Source organism: Dryobates pubescens, chromosome 24 (genome assembly GCF_014839835.1).
Source record: "Dryobates pubescens isolate bDryPub1 chromosome 24, bDryPub1.pri, whole genome shotgun sequence".
NCBI classification, from domain to species: Eukaryota; Metazoa; Chordata; class Aves; order Piciformes; family Picidae; genus Dryobates; species Dryobates pubescens.
Genome location: NC_071635.1, coordinates 5707425 through 5729006, shown reverse-complemented (window position 1 = coordinate 5729006; position 21582 = coordinate 5707425). Strand labels below are relative to the sequence as shown.

Below are 21582 nucleotides of genomic sequence, written 5' to 3'. Positions count from 1 at the left end.
CTCTGTGATTTGAATTATTTAATGCAAGGCCAGATGACAAACAGAAGAGAACTAGCACTGGGGGAGGACATGCTTTACAACTGAGCTTAACATCTCTTCATTCCAGGCTTTTCAGATATGTTGATTTTGTCCTCTGAATTTAGGGATGATGGAAATTTTGATGAAATACTTAATTGATTAATTAACTCGATTAAGGCATACAGAGCTGAAAATTACCTCTTCTGATTGATCATTTCTCAGTTAATCTGAGCATGTTTACAAAATAAGGCAACATTACTCAAGATTTTTTTCAGAAGCAAACATATCAGTATGGTTTCATTGTCAACAAACACTTGTTTGCTACCTCAGAAAATCTCTGTAATTGTTTGCTAACAACTAGTCTTTAGGCAACTGGTCAAATAACTGTGGGTTTTTTCTTGTATCAGGATCCAAGATTCAATGCAGAAGTTGACCAGATCACAGGGTACAAGACTCAGAGTATTCTCTGCATGCCAATAAAGAATCACAGGGAAGAGGTAAGTAACAGTATTGGGATCACTTCATGTAATACTGTTTCCAGCTGTGCTGATGCTTTATTAGCTGGCAGTCATTAGCTTACAGTATAAGACCATCTCTTCTTTAAAACGATTGCTTATGTTTGCTTGGACTCTTAAGTTTATCTTACTGTGGTGGGTTGAATTCTAAGTTCAGTAATGTAAGCCAATGGGAACTGTCAAGAAGAGTTTAATACCAGATGCAGAAGTAGAATATATGTATTTAACTTTAGAAGTGCTGTTTGCTGGTTTCTATACCAAGTATGTCAGCATTGAAATTCTCTGCACACTTACTGGTCACTGCATACTCAGATTGCAATACCACAGCTTAGGTTATATCTACATTATTTTCTTTGGAGTACACAAACTGGTGTCCAAAAGGCTGTTTGTTATGTGCTAGTAACTCAGTTTTTAAGTAATAAATTAAGAAACAGGTGTTTATCAGCAGGCACTGAAAAATATACAGTGTCGCTGTGATTCAGAAAAGTCATCCACAAATCATACAACTTAAACCACTGCTAATTTCAAGAAATGTGAATCTGCTGATTGAACTCTTGTGCATTTTTCCCACCCATGGGGCTTCTCACAGAAATTCTCTCTTCCCGTCTGATGCTGTTGCAGTAGGGACAATTCTTACTATGGACTAACAATGACTTCTTGCACTGAGTACTCTAAGTGAATTCAGTAAAGCCAATGAAAGGGAACAAAGTGAGGTCCACTGTTTTATTTAGGAGTAAGTAAACTAAGTTTGGGGTTTATTGATCCTGAATGTAGCCTTCAGCCACATCACCAGTTTTAAGAATACTCACGAAGTGTAAGGCTCTCTATACAGAGCTTTAAAATTTTCTCTTCTGTAATTCTTTATTTTTCAGAGTATTTATTGTTTGCTTCCAGAGAGCTCAAACTCCAAAAAGAACTGCTGCCAAGACTGGTCTAACGACATCATACCTTCTTTTTCTTGGTCACCTTGACTCTTACTGCACTGAACTATTCTGTTTTTTCATTAAATAAATTGATTAAAATTCTTTATTGAATCTTTCTCCAGTTGACCCAGATATCAGCTGGATTTCTTTTATTCATGTACTGTTAATTTTGGCTTAAAAATTGTTCTTCAGTTCTTCCAAGGACAGCACTTGCTCCTCTCCTGCTCCCACTCTCACTAAAAGTCTTCCCCTTTCTAACCAGCAGCAGCCACTGCTGGCCCTGGGCCAGCTGATGAGCAAAGCAGATGTTGTGCAAAGAGCTGTCAGGGACCAGTGGTCCATGCTAGGCTTTAAATTTCACCCAAACCATCCCATTTTTCTTTTTCTTGAGTGGAAAAATTGCTGTGGTCTATGCAATTTGGATTAGAAATGAATTACAAAATCTTGCTGGCCAGGGAGCGTGAAGGTGCTTTATTTCTCACCAGGTCCTGATGGTCGGTGGGGGAAGGAATAAGAGGGGGAAGGCATTTGTTGGACCAATACTCCATGACTTACAGGCTGAATAAACCTGCAATTGGCCGTATCTTCTGCCAGCTTCCTTCTCCTAAGTGCATCAGCAAGTGGAAATGAAGCAGGAATTTGTTTATTTTGAGAAGTTCAGCCAACCTGAAGTTTGAGGAGAGTGTTACACTCTACTCATGCAATAATTTGAAGGGGCTGAAATATCAGATTTCTTACAGGAAAGAATAGCACTTTCCCCCCTGATTTTAAAGTCTCTACCAGAAGGTTTTTTTCCCTCTCACCGTAACACATGGCTGACATGTTCTTGGACAAATGTTGGAGTCAGTGATTCAGTCCTAATTTTCCATTTGCATTCTCCTGCTTATTTTATTTAAAACACCCCAAACCCAGAATACTGGCTCCTTTCTGTTAAAAAAACCACCCAAACCCCAAACCCAACCAACACACCCAAAACCCAACAATACCAACAACATCCTCAAAGCCCCTCTGGTGAATGCTGCCCTGGCCCAGGATGTCAGCCACCACAGTCAAAAGACTGTCTGGAAGACATCCAAAAATAAAGACTGAGAAAGAGAAGCAAATGGGGTGTTCCATTTGTTTCTTGAGTATTAGTACTATTTTTAAAAAACCAGAAGAGTCAGTAATTGAGAGGAAGAAAATCTCATGCTGATTATTAAATCCTCTGGGTCTCCTGAAGAATGGAGATTTTTCCAGTAGACGTTTTTCACATTTGCCTATATTTCCATGAGGCATGTGAAAAACCAGTCTCAGTTAAAAATAACAGCTAGTAAGATATTCCATTGATGAAAAGAAGAAAACTCTTTGATTCATCGGAGAGCTCATAAAAAGGACCCAGGAATTAGTAACAATGAGAAAAAAAGCAGTGCAGTAAGAAGACGTTACCTCTGCACAAATCCTTAACAGTAAAAGAACTTTTCTCAATCCCCTACTCAACCCATTCTTGTTGACAGAAATGCCTTGGAAACACTGCACTTCAGATGCAGAAAATTCTGCTGATTATGTCCTTAAAGATCAGATCACTGAGGCTTGTGTGGTGATAGCTTTATGAAAAGTTCTCCTTTTCCCATAAAAATGTACAAATGCAAACTGACTGACAAAATTTGTCATAACTGAATAAGAAATGGAAGCCCTTAGCTTAAATGAACTTGGGGATTTATCTAGAGCTGAAACAATATAGCTTTCTAACTGGTTTGGAATATCTGTGGAATGGATGATATGCATGGTCTCTGATGCACAGTCATCACAGCTGCTGTAGAACATCAACAGGAATGACCTGATATAGGTGGACCTGCTCTGGCAGGGGGGTTGGACTAGACATTTTTTCAAGGTCCCTTCCAACCCCTAACCTTCTGTGATTATGTGACAGTTTTCTGTTGTAACTGCTTTTGTTTTTCTGTCTTCAGATAATTTTCCTTGAATTCTATTTCAGTTTAACTTTTACAAAAATCTGTAGGATTTTCTCATCTGGGAGATTATAGCTGAATTAACTGAGACCTATCTCCCAGGCTCTCAGTGTGTAAGACTGAACTTCCTACTGATCACCCAGGGAAATGTTTTATTCTGGCAATGCTCACTCTTCATTGTTTGGTTTGTTCTTTACTTCACCGTATCTCCTATCAGTGGGAAGCTCTTCCCAGCAAATGAGGGGTGCTACTCTTTTGACAACAGCCTTTGAAATTATCCTGTTGAATTTTCTTGTGTAAAATGTGAGCAGGCATGCTACTGTTAGCCCACTAAGTTACTTCCTCCTGCAGTGACCACATTGGGTATAATACATCACAGTCACTGCAGTATAGTGTAGATCTAGCCAAGCTTTAAACAAACTAACTCAACTTCCAGTAGCTCCTGCTGCAGGATTATGGAAATCAGTAATTTGCTTCTTGGGTGGATTTTCAGCTTATGTTGAGACATGTTATAGCTGCCAGACTGCTGGAAACCATGCAGGCTACTGCTGGCATGAATGAGAGAAGAGGATGTGAAAGTTTTGTTGATTAAAATGAAAGTCTGTAAATACAGTTCTGGCCCTGCAGGATAACTTTATAAGCTTGAATCAAACATCTACAAGACCAGGACAGGAAAGTAAGGTTAAAACCACTTCTCAAGTATGTTCCCATCTTCAAAATGAGATAAAACTGAGTTTCTCTCTTCCTGTTACCATTCTTTGGCTTAATGTAATTTTCTTCAAGTGCCAGAAAAGTAAATAAGCAAAAAAAATATACTCTTAGGAAACAAAATTATATTAATTACATTTTTACATAATCTGAAGTAAGAACCAACTAAAAAGGGAAGAGGCAACTATTGCAAGAAAATGGTAAAGATAAAGGTCTTGGAAAGTTAGGAGTCTCTGCTTGCAGTGTGGATTGGGCATTAATAAATGGGATAACTGCCACAGATTGAGAGGAGATGTTATGGAACAAGAAGCAGCACAGGAAGATTACCTGTGTTGCCAGCAAGAATACAGTTAGGAAAGTGAGTTCAGATGTGGCAAAACAGATGTGGATGTTGACTCAGCAATTGTTGGAGGGTTTCCCCCCGCCATTTGGGACTGAAAGTAAGAGAACAATTCCATTATCAAAACTGCTTTTTGTTTTCATGGCCTGTCTTACCTGATCTGAATGGAAAATAACAAACGCTTGTTTGCTGATCCAAGGGGAATTTTTCCAGATGACTTCAAAGTTGGACTGGTAAAGTCCTTTATGTACAGTTTGGTTCTTTCTGCCCACACATTGTGTGCTTTCAATACAGCAGACCTGGATGGTGGCATCTGTTAAGAACTGCATGACTACTAGAGATACACCTTTTTCTGTAATCCCACCTACCTAGTCAGACTGGGGATAAAGCTCATCAAAACGAGTGTGTACCTCTCAGCAGCTGAATGGTTACTTCAAGGATTAGGCCATAAGATCACAGGTATCAAACTATAAGCAGAAACTTAAGTATTTCAGTCTTTCCTATGCTTTAATCTTGGTTGTCTTCAGTCCTGAATAGTATCCTCAACTTTTCTAGCAGCCATCCCCTTTCACAGCTGCTTTTAGCTTTCTTCTCTACTAGTATTGTCTTGGGTAACCAAGGAATATACAGGATAATTCAGTAGGCAAAGTAGGAGAATTACAAGAAAACAACTATAATCCTTAACAAACACACACACAGATCTTTGCTTTATTACTACAGGATTCAACATTCAAAAAAGTTCACTTGGTGTCTGCCTGTTAGAGAATTAAGAGACACAAAATATTGTGCCTACATAACTTAAACCCCACCTTTTGGTTAGACTGGAACAGTACTTCCATGAGCAGGTGTTTGAGTGGACTGTCATTTTTTCTGAGATTCTTCCAAGCTTTAGGGAGAATTATCTTTATCTCAAATATGTCTCGTTTATTGCCACAAGGATTTCAGTTTTAATGTACCTGTTATCTGAGTAAGTTTTCTGTACAGCTGAGCTCGGAACAGTTGGTCACCTTCGGTTCAATTTTTATGCTGGTGTGAACATAACTCCCAGCTAGAGATCACAGATCAGACCTATTGTAATTTCATATTTGTTTACACTACATTTTAAAAATGAGGATTTGGGTTTCATACTGTGCTTAGTATTCTCTAAAATGTTGGCATATATTCTCCATGGCCTAAAGTGCTACCACATGATTTACTTTTGCCCTAATTACATAATTAGTTTAGTAACAGGAGCAGATCCTCTTGAGTTTCCTACATGTTCTCCTAATTAACTGGTTGCAGGCAAGACTCCAATGGCTAAATAATATCCATCTCAGGTTTTTCTCGTTCTAAAGAGTTTAGTGACGATCACTGGAATTTGTACTGGTATAAATGAGGCCAGAATTTGGACCAGCTTAATTTTTAAAACTGTTTTTTGTGTGAAAAAAATGGCACATACCACAAAGTTACTAAAAGCTCAGAATGCCACCAAAACAAGAGAGTTTGCATCTGCACAAAACGATGAACGTGAATTTTGAGTAGGTTTATTCTCTTTACTCCTTTCCTCTTCAGTTAAAACCTTTTATTGAAAGACATTAACAAAGATAAAAAAATTACCATTTCACTTGGAACACATGCCTGTCTTACTGTATGAGAAGCCTGCAATGCTAATAAAGGGAGCTAAATATCCTTTTTGCTATATTCATGTGGTTCTTTTACTGTTTTTTAATAGCTTTTTTTTAGAGCACCACAGACTTCCCTTTCATGGAGGGGAAGTCATGAGGTCTGTGGTGACAGGTTGGACTCGATGATCTTTGAGGTCTCTTCCAACCTTTGTGATACTGTGATACTGTGATACTGTGATGTGTTTACACAAGATGAAAGTACTCACCTTTTGGGCATCTTCGAAGCCTCTGACCTCATTAAAGTTGTCTTAGCACACGTTGGCTCAAAACTGAAAAGTAAAAGAAATTAAATAAATACCCACAGATGACAGTGCTATGAGAAAAGGCCCAATTATTAATATCTGCACATGTCAGTTAACACAAAAGTATTGTGATTGGTTGAAGGATTTGCTTGCTATTCCAAGTCAGCTGTAGAAGTACGTAAGGCTAGTTGCACATTGTTACTACAATAATCTCACTGGATAAGAAATATTTCTCACTGAAGTAAATGAGAGGCTGACTGTGGGAAAAAGTGGGTTGTATGGAATTGAGCTGACAGCTGAGCTTTATTTCAGACAGCCATATTCAAACCCACATTTGGCAGTGATTCGTGCTGCAGAACAATGACCTTATTTGTAACATTAGTGTTTTGGGAAGGCAAGGCTGAGAGATAGTAAATTGTCTTCTTTTGCATGACAAGAATAAAACTGTATGCCTTCCATCTGTTTAGCAATTATAAATGTAATGATTAACAGTTACATATAGCTTTTTAAACATGCACACCAGAGAGTTTTCCTTCTGATACTGTTATCTCAAAAAGGCAAGATGTAAAAATGCTGTCATTAATGCCTTGCATCAGTCTTACAGTACTTGGATCTCAAACAAAGTTCCTTGCACCTTTGTCAATCATTTGACAAAGCAAGCATTCAAAAAAATCTGAAAAGAATTGAAAGCTTTGTGCAGACTTCATGCTTTTTCATGTTATTATACCCAGCTAGGTGGGATTCATCTGAGCTAGCACATCCTAGCCTGTGAGTTTACTGCACAGATTCGTTGAGCCTAGCACAAGATGAGACTCAGCCATATAACATGCTCAGTGTAACTATAAGGGAGTGCAGGAGACATGTCACTTCTTTTGTAGGTTCATGCTCAGCTATTTGTAACATGAATAAATTAGGGGGAAAACATACTTAAATATCTTGTTATTCAAAGGCCAACCAAATGAATACCTGTAATGGTCTTCTATAAGTATGTCTAGATATAGAAACCAAAGACAGATTCCTAAAAGCTATCTAATTACTCTGTTTTGAATGCACTAGGTTGTTGGTGTGGCTCAAGCAATCAATAAGAAATCTGGAATCGGTGGCACTTTCACTGAACAAGATGAAAAGGTATAAAACTGGACAGAAATGTCTCTTTTCCTGGGGGAATGAGGGATGGATACGTTATTACTTTTAATGCTTATCAGAGATTTTAAAGTTATTAAAAATTAAACACCTCCGAAGAAGTACAATTTCCTGGTAATACTGCAAATTTCTTTCTTTCTTTATGAGGTCATGGGAAACATGGATGTGAAATAGTTTAATTTCTGGGTCAGCATGGTATCTCCCATACATCTCTGAAACACAGGCTTATTACTGCACTGAAATGCATTGTAAAACACCTTCATAACTTTTAATTGATATAATTTTTTAGGAATTGGTCCTCATTTTCCTGGCATCCCCAGTAAAGACACTTTTGAGTATTAACATTTCTGCAGTGATTCTTTCTTAAATATTCTATCACCTCTCAAGACAGCAGTTACAGGCTGAGAAAAAGCTTTGGATAAAATACGAACAATGTAGGAGTGAGCAGAGCAGACAGCACCTTGATTCCTAATTCTCACACTGCAGTTGCTTTCCAAACATTTCCAGATTTCCCATTCAGATTGTTGTAGCAAAAAACCAGGCTGCATTCAGGCTCAAAAAGTTGACTAAACCCTCAGCACTTAGTTTTTCTAGATAAAATATGCATTGCTGCAAAATGAGCTGGTTCCTATGAGCTGCTTTTTATGTCAATCCTACTTTAACAGGATAAACTCTGAGTTTCAATAATGAAAGGAAATAAATTATGAGTAATTGAAAACAACCCCAACTACCCTGAACATGTGTAAAAGATTACTTAATAGTTCAAAATGAAGACTTGGGGATGTATGGTTGCAAAGGTGCAACTTGGAGAAGGACCTGGGTGTACCGGTTGATAGTTGACTGAATGTGAGTAAGCAGTGTACCCAGGGGTCCAAGAAGGCCAGTGGCATCCTGGCTTGTATTAGAAACACTGTGACCAGCAGGAACAGGGAGGTGATCATCCCCCTGTACTCAGCACTGGTGAGGCCACATCTTGAGTACTGCGTTCAGTTCTGGGCCACTCACTAAAGGAAAAAAATTGAGGTGTTGGAGCATGTCCAGAGAAGGGCAATGAAGCTCATGAAGAGTCTTGTGCACACATCCTGTGAGGAGGAGCTGAAGGAGCTGGGGGGGGGGAGGGGGGTTGTTCAGACTGGAGAAGAGGAGGCTGAGCTACCTGAAGGGAGGTTGGAGTGAGGAGGGGGCCAACCACAGGAGGTTTAGGTTGGGTATTAGGAAATATTTCTTCACTGAAAGGATTGTCAAACATTGAAATGGTCTGCCCAGGACAGTGGTGGAGTCACTGTCTCTGGAAGTGTTTAAGCAGCTTAGGGACATGGTTTTCTATTGGCCCCCAGTGCTAGGTCAAAGGTTGGACTGGATGATCTTGAAGGTCTCTTCCAACTAGATATATTCTGTGATTCTGTGAAAACAAAAAATTGCAGTAGCTTATCTTTGAATAGAGGTTAGATGCTGTGAGACATTATCTTCATGAGGTGTTGATGTCCATTTATCCTCAGGATTTTGCTGCGTATCTGGCATTTTGTGGAATTGTTCTTCACAATGCTCAGTTGTATGAGACCTCTTTGCTTGAGAACAGGCGCAATCAGGTAGGCTCAAAAGGTTTGTCCCAGGAATACAGAAATTACCATGGTTAGCTGGTAATCAGTGCCTGTTCCTGGTATTTCTCACATGGAAGTTATTCCTTGGCTATTTGTAGTTGCTCTAACTGAATGCTGTGCATCTCTGATGAAGCTATAACTAACTGCATGGAGAAGTAGCTGGGCACATTTCAGCTTGGGCTACGAGAAGTGAACTGTCAAGGGGAAGAAGGTAAAGCTGTGTGTCAGAACATGCATTCCATGTCAATATACTTGATACTGCCTGAAGTTATCCTCTGGCTTACTGAAGAGTTTATACAACCAGAGGTACAGAATATATTCCAGAAATTTCAGATAGTATTATCCCTACAGAACAGTAGAGGTTATACAGATTATTATTCTAGTCTCCTACAACTATAAATAGTCACTAACCATAATTCCAGTAATGAAAAACTGAAATTCCTTTTCATTTATGTAACTGTATTTTGCAGCCATCTTTATAACTGATGGGTTATTAATGCCATGACCGTTACAGGTGAATATGTCTGCCATACATGGTATGAAAAGGCTTTGGAGAAACAACTGGGCAGCAGTTGTTTTAAAAATTTTCCGGTGGGTCTGAGTTTCCAAGTGACTATCAGTGTTTGTAAATTGGTAGAAAGCTGGATAAAGTTTTTAAATTGGCTCCATGCTTCTTGTGAGGATAAAAGGAATAGAATATGAGCACATCTGAGCAGCTGAGTCCTTTGGCAGCAGCTTTGAAATAACAGCAGACTGTCTCTAAATGAAGTTTTCACCAAATGAGTTCATTAGGATCTGTTAGAAGCTGTTAGGTTTCCTAAGCACAAAGAGGTGTGTGTTGTCTGGCTTTCTCAGGTTTCATTTGATGAACTGTTAAAATCTATTCTGTGACTCTGACCAAAAGCATCAGAAAGCTAACTATGCTATTTATTTCTTCCATCAAAGGTGTCAAACTGGCTATTATTTTCTGTTACCTTGCAGTCTGCATGAGAGCCAAAACTTAAAATTTGGTTGCAGACATACATGTTGACTTCTTTGATTCAGGGAAGAGAAGAATCAAAGACAGCAGTAATGATAATTATTGCTAAAATCACAATTAACCAAAATTTCATAAAAGCCCTTTTCCTCAGGTGCTTCTCGATCTTGCCAGCCTGATTTTTGAAGAACAGCAGTCTTTGGAAGTGATTCTGAAGAAGATAGCTGCTACTATAATATCCTTCATGCAAGTGCAGAGGTGTACCATCTTCATAGTGGATGAAGATTGTCCTGTGAGTGTGGTGTTCATCTAAAGGCAGAAGTGCTTGTTCCTTGGGAGCAGTGGGGGCTTCCCTCAATTCTGGCTCAATAGTATTTCTTTAAGTTAAAAAGAAGTTCTGTGCTGACAGATAAATTTGGCACAGCTTATAAACTCTGGCATTTCTTCTCAGAGTGATCAATAGAGATTCAAGGCACTTCAATTGCATTTAAAAGTTGTATCAAAAGGTATTTTTCTGGTAAGATCATGTACACTTGCTACTAGATGAGAAGTTAAATATTTTTACACTTTGTTACAAAACAGCTTTTGATAAGTGCAACAAGCTTTTTATGAATGCTACTATTCTTTCTTACAACACCGATATATGTTAAAATATCCTCTTGGTATTCCAGGATTCATTTTCTAGTGTGTTTCACATGGAATCTGAGGAATTAGAAGAGTCAGCTGAAAATCTGAACAGGTAAATCAATGAATTCAAACTTCTGTTCATTCCAGGAGAATGTTGAAGACAATATGCTTACAAAAGACCTTATTCCCACAGCAGCTTGATAGGACTGGGGTTATTATTAGGACATATGTCCTTGTCCAAAGCAGGCAAAGTGTCCAGGAGAATTGAAACACCTTAATTAAATACACTGTGGCAAAAAAAAACTGAAACAACAAAAGTGTAGATGATTGATACTGTAAAGATACTTTACATCCTGATTTGGAATAAACAATTCTGTTCCAGTAACAGAATCCCCAGGCAACTGATCATGCCTTTACTTTTAGAACAGATTTGAAAAGACTTATAAGAAGAGAACCCACCACTATTACCTGCTGCACTCCATTTAAAGAATATGTGACTTTCACCCAGTATTGATTTTTCAGGGGTGTCAGATTTGTGAATGGAGTTTGTTTTCAAGAAGTTTGTTTCAGTGTAAACCCAGTTGTTTATTCTTTATCTGTCATCTGTATAAACTGTACTGCTTTATTTGTTAAGTTTGGTGTTCAGTGTTATCATTGAATGTCAATCCACTCTGCTATTTTGGGATGACAGCTGGATCATGATACAGAATTTGAACTCAACTCTATTATGTATCTATTGGATATATCCTTTCCTCAAACAGGAAAAATACACCAAATGCTTGCTTTCCATAACAAAATGTCCCATTTTCATACTAAGCACATAATAATGTTGCTGTATCCTTCAGGGACTATGACAGAAACAAAATCAATTATATGTATGCTCAGTATGTCAAGAATACGATGGAGCCTCTCAACATCCCAGATGTCTGCAAGGACAGGAGATTTCCCTGGACAGTAAGTAAAACAAGCTTAGATTTGAGATTCAGAAATGGAAAACATTTTCCTGTTTACCTTCCAACCCTTTTTTTATTTCCCCCCTATTATTTCTCTTAATGTAATGGCCACAGCAATTAGAATTACACAAACACAAAGTAAGATACATTTGCTTGATAAAATTCATTATCTGTGAAGAAAAGGTAAAATACTGTCACAGTGAACCATGGGAGGGATTTATCCCTACAGTGGAGAGCTGGCAGTGTGTTCTGTGGAAAACACTGAAGATCAGATCAGTAGGAGGTTTTCACAGTAGTCCTTGGTAGTGTACTGCAGGTGTTAGGAAGTTCTCAGACGTTCCTTTCCTTTTAGCCTCTCGTTTCCCTTCATGTTCTAGCAAATGTTGATGTTATAGATGCAAGTTCTTTGCTGTTTCGGAGAAAGAATAACTACACCTTGATTTGGAAAATTGCTTCATGCTTCATTAAGTGGGAGCTTGTGGTATGATGTACTACTGAACACAGATACTGGAGAGGTAGCTGGATGGTCTTCAAAGTCATCATCAACAAAAGGCAAAGTTGTAGTTCTGTATTATTCTGTCAATGCAGAAATTAGATGTCTGCTTTTACTGTATTTAAGATTGTTGTCTAGAGAGGCCCAGGGAGAGGGTAATAAAAGGGAGGAGAGGTATGACCAGCAGAGAGCTTTTACCAAACTCTGTTCTGAGATGAACATTGAAAACATCAGAAGTGTTCAGTGTGATTGTTCCAGTAAGTGGACAGTTCCAGAAAGGACAGGCTCATGGTGGGGAAGCTGTGCTGCTTCCCTTTTCCTCTGTGCAAGGTTTTATGAATGTTCTGGAGTGAGTTTCAATGAAGGATTGCACAACACCGGAATTGAAAGCTCACTGTTTTGCTGTACAGGGCCCAAAGTTATCTTAACTGCAGGGGTGAAAGTGCAAAGAGAATTGGACAGATACTATTTGAACAGTGATTATTTTGAAGTCATTTTAAAATAAAGTGAATACCTCGAGAGTCATCTAAACAACTGCTTGTCTGAAACAGGTCTTTCACTTTGCCAGTTGGGTTAGAGTTCTTTCACATTTTTTCCCTGGAATCTAGATGACTTACACCTTATGCATGTGAGAGAAAGTAATAAAAAGAAAATACAGTACTACTAGAAGGATTTTTAGATACTGTTTTTCAACACACACTTGCTACATCTCCACTACTGTGCAGGAGAAATCTTAAGGCAAGGTTGCAGGCTAAATGTTTTGAAATCTGATGAACATGGGGAAAATCCCAAGCGTACTTAGTGCCCTAGAAACCCTGGCTTGCCTCTTTGGAGGACATTCAATAGCATTTTCACTCACCTTATGGAAATAACTTTGTGCTTTACAAATGCTTTGGTGGCCCCAGCTACCTAGGCTGTAAGAGCTGTGCTATTGCCTGCCTGAGCTTCAGGGCACTTAGAAGGACAAATGACAAGCTTCAGCAATTGTGTAGGAGTTCTTCCCTGAACCAACAAAGAGGGCAGTGGAGACAAAGTTCAAGTATCCACAAGACTCCTTAAAGGCATTTATGCCTGCTTTTCCTTAATCCCCTTCCTGTTCATTCATACTGGCACAAGCATTAAGCACTGCGCACTGTGGTCTTATCTCCACTCCTGTATAGTTTGAATTTCAATGTATCTGAACTTCACCATGAAACAGCAGGTTTTTGTCAGGGTAGCCATAAACCAATTTTCATGCAAGCTTGACTTTGTATCTCAGCTGCCCTTACAGAGGGGTCTAGGGAGAGATACTGAATCTTACATCCTTTTTCACAGTTGATTTCACAGGTATGTCACAGTTCAGAATAGAGCAAATCCTACTCTTGAGTTATTCTGTATGCTACTATTAAGTAGGGGTACTTAATGTTTTAAAGAATTACATCTCCTCTTGTGACTTGTAGGCATTATAGTTCTTGTGCATTTGACTGTAGAGAATCTGTCTACAGTCCGTGCACAGCACCAGTCAGCAAAGCAACAACAGCAAAAAATACCCCCCACAAAATAACCTTTTGATGTGGTAGTGTGTATCCATTTATGTCTCACAGACAATTAGAGAGGGGGCCAAATGTACTTCACTTTATTCCAGGAGATTTTAGAGCAGAAGTATGTCCTTTTCTCACCAGGTATTTGGAAAAAAAAATGCATTGTCTTTTTGTTCTACCCTGTAACCTCATCCCCCCAGTAAATTCTGTTATCTTGGAGCATGAGAGATGATAAAAGGTCTTTGGTAGACCTAGTTGGTGGTAATTCTCCTGTTGTTCTTTGAGTCATAATTCAGTCTCCACTAAGCCCCCTTTCATTGTGTTGGTGGACTAATCAAGGCATCTCAAACAAACCAAAAGATTTTCTGAAAATTTCAGTGCCATAAGTGCACAATTAGCTTAATGTCAGGTATTACTCTTCTTTTATGCCATCTGTTCCTTACATCACCATACTGCAAGTGAGGGGACCTGCTGGGAAGGGGAGAGATCAGTTCCCTGATGAAGGTAAAAAGGTGTCCCAAAGCCCATCAAATCTCTTTGCAGCTGCACTGAGTGGAACACTTTGTCTTGGTGAAAAGTTTTAATGCAAGTAGTTCCTTCTAATGGAAGAATCTATTACCCAATGAGCACATTTTTAGCACAATTGCACAGTCACTCCAAACTCCCAATGAACAAAGACTAGCATCACTACCATTCACCATATGACCATTCACCAAAGCCCGTATCAGACAGTGTTTATTAGACCGTCCAGACACAGATGTGCAAACTCTGTAAGCCAACAGTAGTTGTAGATCCCAGATCTATGGATTTTTCAGCCACTTGAACATTGGTCGTTAAAATTGTATTTGTTTGTTTGTTTAACAGAATGATAACGCAGAAAATGAAAGTCAACACATAAAGAGTTTGCTGTGCACACCAATAAAAAATGGAAAAAAGAATAAAGTGATAGGTAGGTACCTTAAAACAAATATACCTTTTATAGAGACATTTTTGTGCTCCACAGTAAAATCTCAGCAAAATGGAATTTCAATCCAGGAGAAAAGATCCTTAATTATCTTGTTTTTAACTAGTAAGTCCACTGCAACCTTGGCTGTAAATTGCTTACCTAATAAGGAACCAAGTACCTACAATACTCCTGTGATAGTTCACCATTTTTATAGCTTTTTTGCATTCAGAAATTTTTTGTAAGTAAAATTAATTTTCATTGCTTCCTGTTTAGAGTGTCAGTTACTAGTGTGGTTTGTGAAGATCTTTTACAAGGCAGTGGAAGGAAGACATAAATCAGTAAATAAGGTTTTGAGGCCTGAGCTGTCTGTAATGCTGGACTTTTTGGCACAGTGCTGGCATGTGGAAAGGCAAGCTGAACTGCACAGACATTGACAGTCTCCTCAAGTAACTCAGCTACAGAAAGATCTGTGCCTGCTGCTGTGCAGTTTGGGTGCTATGAATTGTCCTTTGGAGGTGCCTGCTTCCACCTGAAGCATTCATGTGCACCCAAATGATGTCTCTTTTAAGAATTCATTTGGTTTTGTGGCTTATTCTCTGTTGAGTCTTAATATTGCGTTCATTACATCACAGTTGCTATGGAAATAATTAAAATGTCATAAACAGTACTAAAGAGAGATCTGAAAATGAGTTTTGTGAGGTTTTCCTGTAGAGTTGTATAAGTTAGCTTCTTTTTCCCAGGGAAAGTTTATCTTGTTCTTAGTGAAACAGATGCCAGCAGATGAGGATCTGCTGGCATTATCTATTTTTACTATCATTCAAGTATCTAGTCATCTCAGTCCATTACTGTTCAGAATCCTGCCACAACAGTTTACAGCTACAGTTATATTATTTTTACTGATCTCTTTAGAGGAGACTGTAATACTAAAATAAGTTCCCTAAATAGACACAATCTGGAAACAGGACAGCATTACTTTGTCAACAGACATTAAAACTTCTACCTGCAAGGCCAGTGTTCTTCTAAAAACACAGTTTGCATGTGTGTGATCATTCTTTTTTTCAGTTTTTCTACCTACTGGATCAGGAAAGATGCACATTTGCTCCCTCAAAGACTTTTTTGTCCTTTTAATTAAAAATCTTAATGAGCTTTTTTAGTCTGTACATATGGAGTACTAAAATGCTGGAAATCCTTTCATACAGAAAACGTTTAACACTGACAAGACCTTACAGTAGCTGCTGATTATGTTCACTGTTGGTACATTATAATTTCTTCCCTACCCATAGCAGCGAGCAAATCCAGCCTCCCTGACCTTACGGTGAAGTGTAAGGCATTCAGATTCTGTTCGTATATCCTGTGTTAATTAGGAGTAGCTCTGCTGATGCAAGAAAATGTAAAAGCTCTTAAGTATCTGGAAACACCATGCTAAGTAGTTGTCTTCTCTTTCACCGGCTAAATACGTATTCAATATTTGATTCTTTCTCCTGCAAAATGTTCTTCATAAAGCATGCAAGGTACACAAACCAGTATGCAACAGTGGTTTATAGAAAATGAAGGCTTTTCATTTAGTAATTTCTCTCAGAATTTTTAGTTTGAAGCTACTATTTTCACTGGGATTATTATTTGCAGTTGGCCAGAGAAACACTAGCTTTTGTGCCTGGAACTCTTAGTACTCACATTGATGAGAGTGGGAGAACATTTGGATTTGTTTAAGACATTCGTCACCCCCACAGCAGTTTTACCCAAAATCAACATATACTTACAATGCAGCTGCTTTAATTAATACTCTGATTTCTTAGCAGAAATTGCCATCTGCTAGGTAAAACTATAGAGAGGTATATGTGTGAATTTCCCTCTGCCTGAAATGGTGTCAGGGATTTAAGTTGCAGCAAGGTTTGGCAGAAATGACCTATCAGACCTTTCATGACACGTGGGCAGAAAAGTCCAGAAGTTCTGAACAGAAAACAGATGCAACTATCAATAAGTTTGAATCTAACCAGCTGAATTCAGTAAGACGCTTTTCAATAATTTCAGTATTCCTTGGAGCAAGCTGGAATTCAATCACAGCCTCATCAACTCAGTGCCTATACTTAAGCTCTGAGCCTCAGCTTGGGCTTCCTGTCTAATTCATTATTTTTTAAAATATTTCCAGCACTGACTCAAGTAAGGAAGTCAAAACTTTGTGTACCACTGTTCTGACTTTCATAGACATTCTTTTGGCATGGCTACAGAAATTTAATGAGCCTCCAAAGGAGAAATTGTCTTCAGGGATTAAATCAATCTAGAATATTATTAATAATAAAAGTTAGGATGAAAATGACCCTAGAACATCACAAGATAATCAAGTCTGTAAAGGCCTACATTTTTTGATTTACAAACCCTAATGAATACTTTCAAGTCTACTAAGTCATATACAGAATTTTAGCATCTATTATTTAATACAGTGAAATTACTCTAAAAGCTTTGTATCTTAGTGGTTTCCACTGTGGGCTAAACTGTTCTAGACTCAAATTTTTTTCTTGATGTTCTATATAATATGTCACATGTATTACTTCTTCTAATTTCTATGTCCTGGCATAGGGGTTTGCCAGCTTGTGAATAAGAGGGAAGAAAACTCAGGCAATATCAAAGCTTTCAACAGAAATGATGAACAGTTCCTGGAAGCATTTGTCATCTTTTGTGGCTTGGGCATCCAGAATACACAGATGTATGAAGCTGTAGAGAGAGCCATGGCCAAACAGATGGTGACATTAGAGGTGAGCCCAAAATCTAGGTGGTCCTTAATTAGCCCTAAACAGATCCGAATTTTCTCCAGACCCTATCTGTTCTATACGTAAGTGTGGCTACTCACAGAAGTAGCCAGAGAAGTTGCTCTCCCCCAGAACATCAGTTGGCCTGTGGAGTTGCACAGGAATTTTTCTGTGGTTTTTTTTTTTCCCATATCTGCCAGCAGACTCTTTTATTGGTATTGTATTTTAAGTTTACTCATAAGATTTAGTGGTGAGCTGAATCAGTCTGTTCCTCTCCATGAGGCTACACATTGGCAACATAGTGGGTTTGTTGTCTTGCGTAGGAAGAGGAAATAGTTTGGGGGATTAGGGACTTTCTTTTCTTGTCTGAGGTTTTCTGTGATGATTTTGGCTCCATCCTTTAGACAAACTAGTTTGTGGAGTAACAGCAGCATTATTGTAGGTTTTCAGCAATTTCCTCAGACTCCATCAAACCGTATCAGGATGAATGTCATATGGTCTCATCTTTGAATTGGGTACTGTTAAGTTTAATACTTGAAGAGAGCTTTAGCCTCAGCAGCTAAACTACTCAGAGATGATAACTGGAAGCTTAAAGTGAAAAATTTGTAGACTTTGGATATCATAACATTCATTATGTAAAAAGTGTTTGCAAAATTCCTCAAATGGGGATTATGCACACCATAGCCTCTACAAGAACTCAAATAAACCTGTATTAAGTCATGTCAAATAAAAAGGCAGTAAAATTATTGTCAACATAATTTCACTGCTTTAAAAAAAGAGCTGCTTGTTTATCTGGTGAAATAGCAAATCTCTCTTCTACTGTACACTTTATAGATAATACAGGAAGTCCAGACATTATAAATTGGTATACAAGATGGCTTCTTTACAACAAAAGTCGGTCTCCAGTTGCTAAAACCCTCCATAACATTTTCATGACCTGTGTTCTCAACAGCTAAATAAGATGAGCTTCTTTTGTAATTCAAAACAAACTTACTGTCTTTCAGACTTTGTTGCCAAGTTTCAGTTAGGGCAAAATTTAATTTTACATCTAAATAAACTCCTGAAAAGATTATTATGGCAACAATGTTAGGCTCATCATTACAGCTGTTACATTCATGTATTATTTGTCTTTGAAAGTGGGGCATGAAAACTTTCCAATGAGAAAATCAGAGTTCTTTGCTCTTTTATAGAAACTATTTACGGTTTTGTGGCCTAATTATCTTAAGATGATTCTGTGCTGTGGGAAGTTTGTGAAAGCTTGCAGATACCTCTCTTAAAACCAGTGTGGGCCCTTCATGGACACTAGATTTCCTCAGCAAATGCAATGCTGATGCAAGCTGAAAATTATGCTTTAGGAAAAATACATCTTTATCACATTGGTTTTTTTGTTTGTACTAAGGGCTGCTCTTCTCTTTCTGCAGGTTCTTTCCTACCACGCTTCTGCTGCTGAGGAGGAAACGAGGGAGCTGCAGGTAACAGTGGTAATTGAATTTTTTACTATTACTTTAGAAACATTCCATAAATACAACAAAGGGCAGTCTTTACACAGATCTGATCCCTAAACATGCGGAAGCACATCTTCCAGAAAGAAAAATTACAGTGAAGCTTAGATCAAGCAGTTCCTGAGTTGAATCAGTATATCACACAAAAAGGACATGCTACAGTGGGAGATACAGAGATGGGAGATACAGAGAACTGCAATTACTGGAGAACCTGAAGTGTACCTCAGGAGTTCAAGTGACAGGAACAGCTGATGGAATGTTAGTATCAACTCACAAAGTATTGTAGAAGCAAAATGTTGAGAACTTTTTCTTTCTGCAGCTAACTCCGAGTGTTGTATATTTTATATCTTTGGTACCTTCCCAGCATCCCAAGTGTGGGTGCAGTTTTATGCCCTTACACAGAAGTTCTTACACAGAAGTTCTGTATTTAATTGTTAATGCAACATTTTATTTTTTTTTGGTTTACTTTTCTGTGCAGTGTCCTGTTCTGCTCATGTTTAATTCTGTGTCTAGAAACCACTGCCTAAGGAATAACTACAACTGGGATTTCTAGTGTAGTTCAAAATACAGCTTTTGCTTAGCCTCTCCAATTCTTTTCTGTTGGAGCAGACTATCTGTAGAAATAAGATTGCTCCTGCCATACAAAAGAAAAGTGAGAGAGATGGAGGGATGCAGAGGAAGGTAGGCATAACGAACCACAAGCTGGGTAGTATGGGAATGGACTGGACAAACAAGGTGCCACTAGTTCTAGAATGATCAGTGTCACACAGATTTTGAACCTTTGTCCTACCACACAGCTGCCTATTGATAAAGAGGCATTGACAAGACCAGCATGGAGACCAGGTGGTGAAATTGAGCAAGAGGTTGTAGTTTGGTCAGTGACTACAAAAGTTGATCATTGTTCAGTAATTTGAAATTAAAATAGCTAATGTACTTGCATGCTGTAAAATGGGGGCAGATGGCTCTACTGGCTTCAGAAAATGAAAGAGGAAATATCTAATCCAGTTCAATAATACTTGAATAGCTATAGATTGTAGGTCTTTTTGCCTCCGCTGAAATGAAATGTGGCTGTCAAAGGCAGGACATCAAGGCACGGAGAGATAAATTATGAATGAAGTTAGTACACAGGCATGAAGTGTTCTCTTGAGTTCCTCCTGTGTCCTTCCAGCCCCTTTCCCCATGAAATACCAGACTGCACTTGCAGTTTTTCAGAATTATGCCATTAGAGTTCCTGAAAGGTTGCACTGAACATACGAGCCTGGTGGTTCTTTCAAATGCTTGTAGGCAATGTACATGAATCCAAACTGAGGGACACTAAAATAATAATACAACAAATGTGTAAGAATGTGGTGTTTTGTTTTTCTTGTGTAAATACTATTTTTCATAATCTTTCAGGATGTTCTGACACACAGGAAAGATAAAAGCAAACATACGGAGTAGAGATTGGTACACGTAATTATGGGGAGAGCTAACTGGCATGCTACATCTAATAGTACAATAGTCACAATAGATTGTGACACAGGTTTTCATATCAGTGTCAGCTTTCTAGAGCACAGTTTATGACATCAAAACCATTGTCCAAAGGTGAACCCTAATTTTTCCAGTTTCTAGCCCTCTGAAAGCTCTACCTATAGACATGTTCTGATTACCATATCACTCAAAGTGGATTCTGTTAGGAATTCTGCTCTACTGACATCTTTCCTTACCGTCTTCAGAAAAATGTCCACAGTTACAGATTTTGATGTCTGCACATCCATAAAACTGTCACTACCTTATTTTCTCAACCTCCCAGTTTCATGCATTTACACATTTCTCTTGGTTACAATTTGTCATGAGTGATTTAGCTAACAGACTGAACAGTGGAAATCAAGTAACATTAAACAAGAAAGGTTAAGGAAAGATAAATGAGAAGTAATCATCAGTATAATCTGAAGGTAATATTTAGCATCTCACTACTACTGTGTTGAAAAAGCAGATGTTTATGTTACACTTTCTCTTTCCTAGTGCTAAGCTGTGTTCTCTTATTCTTCTCTAGGCTGCTGTGGTACCATCTGCACAATCTCTCAACCTAACTGACTTCAACTTCAGTGATTTTGAGCTCTCAGATTATGAAACAACATTGTGTACAATTCGCATGTTCACAGACCTCAACCTGGTGCAAAATTTCCAAATGAAGCATGAGGTATAAATGCTGTCAAATACTGCTTCACCTGAAGAGACAACTTCAGTATTAGAAAATCAGGAGAATAGTCAAATGGATTTCTAATACATTTACAGCTAACCTTGTGATGCTGTTTCTTAAAGGTTCTCTGCAGATGGATTTTAAGTGTAAAGAAAAATTACCGGAAAAACGTTGCTTATCACAATTGGAGACATGCCTTTAACACAGCACAGTGCATGTTTGCTGCTTTAAAATCTGGTAAAATTCAGGTACATTTTGCTGTTTCTACTTTTAAGAGTCTTTTAGCTAAATAGTTTATATAAAAGATGCATAGTTCTGATTCTCATCTCAGTAAAATGTTCATCATTCTGTGGTATTGCCAGTGTAATCCAAATATTTGTGCTAAAGACTTTACCGGCTTGGTTTGTGAAATTGTTGTGTTGTTATGTACCCAGTTTCAGTTAAATCCCCTGGAAATGATCAGGTGTATGTTCCCAATGGGAATATCTCATATAAGGCATGTAAATGATTATGTCCTTTTTAAAGTTAATGCTCAT

General features: G+C 38.2%; 1 protein-coding gene across 1 annotated transcript in view; it reads left to right on the top strand.

Moving 5' to 3' along the window:
* Positions 1-21582, top strand: part of PDE5A (phosphodiesterase 5A) — a 45304-nt gene that overhangs the window by 13604 nt on the left and 10118 nt on the right. Inside the window, exons 3-13 of the mRNA XM_054172537.1 lie at positions 426-515; positions 7413-7484; positions 8999-9088; positions 10231-10368; positions 10748-10815; positions 11549-11657; positions 14534-14618; positions 17193-17368; positions 18784-18843; positions 20900-21046; positions 21169-21294. Of these exons, the coding sequence (XP_054028512.1) occupies positions 426-515; positions 7413-7484; positions 8999-9088; positions 10231-10368; positions 10748-10815; positions 11549-11657; positions 14534-14618; positions 17193-17368; positions 18784-18843; positions 20900-21046; positions 21169-21294 (1161 nt within the window). The remainder of the gene's footprint in view (positions 1-425; positions 516-7412; positions 7485-8998; positions 9089-10230; positions 10369-10747; positions 10816-11548; positions 11658-14533; positions 14619-17192; positions 17369-18783; positions 18844-20899; positions 21047-21168; positions 21295-21582) is intronic.